Source organism: Triticum dicoccoides, chromosome 4A, assembly GCF_002162155.2.
Source record: "Triticum dicoccoides isolate Atlit2015 ecotype Zavitan chromosome 4A, WEW_v2.0, whole genome shotgun sequence".
Lineage (NCBI taxonomy): Eukaryota > Viridiplantae > Streptophyta > Magnoliopsida > Poales > Poaceae > Triticum > Triticum dicoccoides.
Genome location: NC_041386.1, coordinates 66,198,537 through 66,202,890, shown reverse-complemented (window position 1 = coordinate 66,202,890; position 4,354 = coordinate 66,198,537). Strand labels below are relative to the sequence as shown.

The following is a 4,354-nucleotide window of genomic DNA, read 5'->3' as shown; positions in this document are numbered from 1 at the left end:
ACATGATTTTTTTTAATCTCTGGAGACACCACATTATATGAGGGTCGGCGCCTCGTTTTGACAGTAGTAGTGATTGTTAGATGGTTCCAGAATCTCGATGTAATTTTTATTATTTTTGAGGTGCTCTGTAAGTTCGATCAACTTTGATAATAGATCTAGATTTTCAAAACAAAAGTGAAAAGGGTGACTTCGTAATTTATTATACTTGTGAGAAAAAAGATTGCACTTCCTTTGCATATCTGCCCAATTCGATGCTTACTGTAGTACAGTAGTACTATACTTCCCAACCAAGTTTCGTCAAAAAACAAAAACTTCCAATTCAAGCAAGTAGTAGTTGAAAAAGGGAAACGAGGCAAGTGTGGATTAGGAGAACGGTTATGGGCCAAACTAGACCCGTCTAGACTTCTCCACCAAGTCACCTCGGGGCAGGGGCAAAACCGCCATCCGAAGAAAAGATTTTTTTTCCTGAAAGAAGAAACCGCGCGATCGGGCGAGCCGTCTCAAAACTAAACTAAAAGGCGGCACCACGCGCCCATCCCCCTCCCTCCTCTTCCTTCCGCGGCAGAATACAAAAACCGACGTCCCCGCCGACGTGCGCCTCACGAGACCGACCCGTCCGCCGTCCCACTCCCCCGCTTCTTATATATTCCAGCCCCGCCTCCGGCCCCAACTCCACTTAGACCGCCTCCGCGCACGCATCATCGACGGTGAAGCGTAGGTAGCGTCTCCACAGATCGGGATCAGGCGGCGATGGACTTCTCCGGCGATGTCAAGCAGGCGATCCCCCGCCCGGCCGTCGCTTTCGGCGGCATCGGCAGCGCTGGCCCGTCCCCGCTGCTCCGCGGCTGGCGGGAGTTCAGGCGGAGCGGCGCGCCCGTCAGGTTCCTCTGCTTCGAGGACGGCGCGTGGGCTGATGTCGAGGGCGAGGCCGCTGTGCCTCTGCGCCGGGCGTTCCTGGACGGGAGGGTGGTCGCTGAGGCTGCCTATGGCGGCAGGGAGTTCCTGTTCGACTTCTTGCGGATGGTGCGCATCGACACTGGCACCGCCCAGGAGGTCGCCATGGGCTGGATTGACGACCGCGGGGCCTGCTTCTTCCCTGTGCCGGACAGCGGGCGGAAGAGGAAGAGGGGCGAGCCTGAGCTGGAGGACGGGGCGTCGTCCGGGGTGGAGGAGGGGTCCGACGAGAGCAGCGACACGGTGGAGTCCGGCAGGGTCGGCAAGGCGGCCCGCGGGACTTGGGGCAGGGCGGTGAGGCTGGTGGAGACGGACAAGTTCTACCAGGTTGTCAAGAAGCTCTTCCTCAGCGGGATTGCCCCCCGGGTGGGCGGCGGCGTGGCGATCACGGCGGTGCACAAGGTCGCGCAGGGTCCTCGGTGCAGGGCGTTCCAGCAGCAGGGACAGCTCCTGGCCGCTGCGCGCGGCGCCGACGGGGGCAATGCCAAGTTCGCGTGGTACGGCGCGCCGTCGGCGGACGTGGCCGCGGCGGTGGAGCACGGGTTCGGCAGGACGAACAGCCGCGTCCTCGGCCATCGCGCGCACGGCGACGGCGTCCACCTCTCGCCGCCTCAGTCTCCTTTCGCCAGGTCAGTTCGGAGTCCTGAATTTGTGGTTTTGAATCTTGAATTCTTGATCGATGGCAAGCATGAACATAGGCACATAGCTTAAGCATAATTTATCAGACACAGTTACCAATTCGGGATTTGTTGCAAATTGCATTCATATTTCCACATCTCTCGAGAAATTTTTGTGTTCATACCTACACTTCTACGTAGTTTTTTAATTGAGAATTGACTTCTAGTTTTAAATCATGAAATAACTTGTACTAAATCATGAAATAACTTGTACTACAAAATATTCCTTTGTTCTATTTGCTCTCCTAGGCTGCTCGTTTATATCCGTAGACATCACCACATCAATTGATTCCATGTTATTTTAGCCTTTGGTTTCTATATATCTTGATTCATACTCCTTGCTCAAAAATTAGGGGGGAAACAAGCTTGCATAAACGACAGTATTAGTTTATCTATGAATGCAGTAGGTAATGGTTTGTGGAAGGGAGGAATATGAGCAAAATTAAATCATGTTTCCTGCTAGCTAGAGTCCGGATGATGAAATATGTTCTGAATGTTCTGTACTGTACATAAATAAACTAACGAGTATGAAATCATTTTTGTGCAGCGCAATGCTAGCAAATGCAGATGAGAACGGCGAGGCGCACATCGTGCTGTGCCGTGTTCTGATGGGCCGGCCAGAGGCCATCCCAGCCGGGTCCTCCCAGCTCCACCCCAGCAGTGATAATTACGACAGCGCCGTCGACAACATGCAGAATCCCCAGTGGTACCTTGTTTGGAGCAAGGACATGAACACGAGGATCCTCCCAGAGTACGTCGTCAGCTTCAAGTGCCCCAGCCTCCGTCAGATGCAAGGTTCGTGAGCGCCCTGTCTGAATTGGTGCTGCAGTTGCTCCCAGATGTGCTTGGATCTCAGGTCATTGCTCGTTGAAATTTTTGGGTTTCAGGATCATCGGAAGCGACCTCCCAGCTAAAGAAGCCTTCGCCGGTGGCCCGTGACATGTTTCCGACGCTTCTAGCAGAGATCCAGCGGTTCGTGCCATCGTCCAAGCTGCAGACATTACAGGGGACCTACAATCGCTTCAAGGTAAATTGGTGTTCCTCGCCTAGTCCTAGTTCTTCACATTCATTTCGACGGCCGATCGGCACAGCTGCTGCATTTGATTAACGGGATTGTGCCTAGTTCGTATTTACATCTCATGGACAAGTAATTTGTGATACTGCAAGCACTGAAGCACAGACAAAGTGTACTCAACTACGATTTCCTTTGTGCTGCAGAAAGGGCAGATGAAGAAGGATCAGTTCATCCGATTCTTGCGCGCCTTCATCGGCGACAGGGTGTTGACAGCAGTTGCCAAGAAACTCCGAGGATACTGATGGACAGTGCAAGGGTGTTCTTCTGCTAGTTCTGTTGTCGTCAAAGTGGTGAGCTGGTGGTGAGGTGGTAGCTCATTCGGCTGACTCCATAGAACCGGAAGGGTGTGCGTGTCGGGTATCAACAAGATAGTTCTTCATTTCTTATGTCGCCGTAGTTTAGCTGAGATTTGTTGTTGATCTCAAGGACATAGAGGGGTTACGGCAATCTTCCATTAACCAACACAAAGTTAGATTTTATTCTTGGTTTCTGCTATATTTTACTTGGTATTTTGCTACCTGCAATCTGTACAGACTGAAAGTTTTACCAATTTATGCCTGAAAGCAATCATTTGTTCGACGCCAGCCAACAGTTTCTTGTGTATCTCTATCGAAATACCATTGACATCTCATCATAGGTTCAGATATTTTTCGTTTATCTGATACAGTAGAAGATAACCGGTGGCCTGCATTGAGTGACGCGAATTCAACAATGCCGAATGTACCGAATCATTGATGCGAAATAAATCCATCGTTATCATAAGACCCAAACTTTGATCCAATCTACAAGGAAAACCTAAGACCAAAAATTGATCCAATCTACAAGGAAAATCGAACCGAGAAACCACACAGCTGAAGGGCAATACATCAGGAAAACAGGTGAACACCCCATACATATTTACAACCCAACACAAAGATCAACAACGAAAGAAATAACCCTAAAAAAACCAAAGGAATACGTTATTGGGTGGAGCAGCACATGTTATATTGTAAGCACCAACAAGGCAACCCTAGCAAAAACAACACGAGGCAAACTCAAAAGTCGCCGAGAGAGCACAACAACAACAGAAAGTCCAAACCACTAACAAAGGGGAACGTAGGGTTCCACCAGCAATGAGAAGCACCATTGCCAGCCTGGAGCAATCCAATACCCAACATTATGAGTTTCGATGTTGACGGATCTAACCAAAAGTCTGTAGCGATCAGACCTCAAACAGTCTGATCTCTGTGCTCCGGTGTCATCCCTGGATTAGTAATACTGACATCACACAGTACTCGGAGGATTTATAACAGAGTAGCAATCACACACTTATTACATCGAGTGTCTCCATGGAGAATTTATTACAATAAATATGGCTTAAGACCATCTAATAACGATAACAAGGAAGGCTTGGAAGATAAGTTAGTCCATCAACTCCAACGGCATCACTGAGTATAGAACCACGACCTAAAACTCCTTAATCATCGTCTGAAAAGTAAGCAACATTAACGTTGCAGACCGAAACGGGTCAGCACATGGAATATGCTGGCAAGGTAACACATAGAGAGTAATGGAATGAAACAGCTATACTATATGCATACTTGGCTGGTGGAAAGCTCTATGGTTACAGTTTTTGCGTAAAGCTAATTTTTCCTTACTTCAAAGGAAT

The 4,354-nt window shown here is 49.3% G+C and overlaps 1 protein-coding gene across 1 annotated transcript; it reads left to right on the top strand.

Annotated features, from left to right (window-relative positions):
* The first annotated feature begins 555 nt into the window (after positions 1–555).
* LOC119285017 (probable inactive poly [ADP-ribose] polymerase SRO2) lies at positions 556–3,290 on the top strand. The gene is made up of 4 exons (XM_037564215.1): positions 556–1,583; positions 2,179–2,426; positions 2,519–2,658; positions 2,850–3,290. The coding sequence occupies exons 1-4, from the start codon at positions 751–753 to the stop codon at positions 2,946–2,948; spliced, it is 1,320 nt and encodes a 439-aa protein (XP_037420112.1). The 5' UTR covers positions 556–750; the 3' UTR covers positions 2,949–3,290.
* Positions 3,291–4,354: the final 1,064 nt, after the last annotated feature.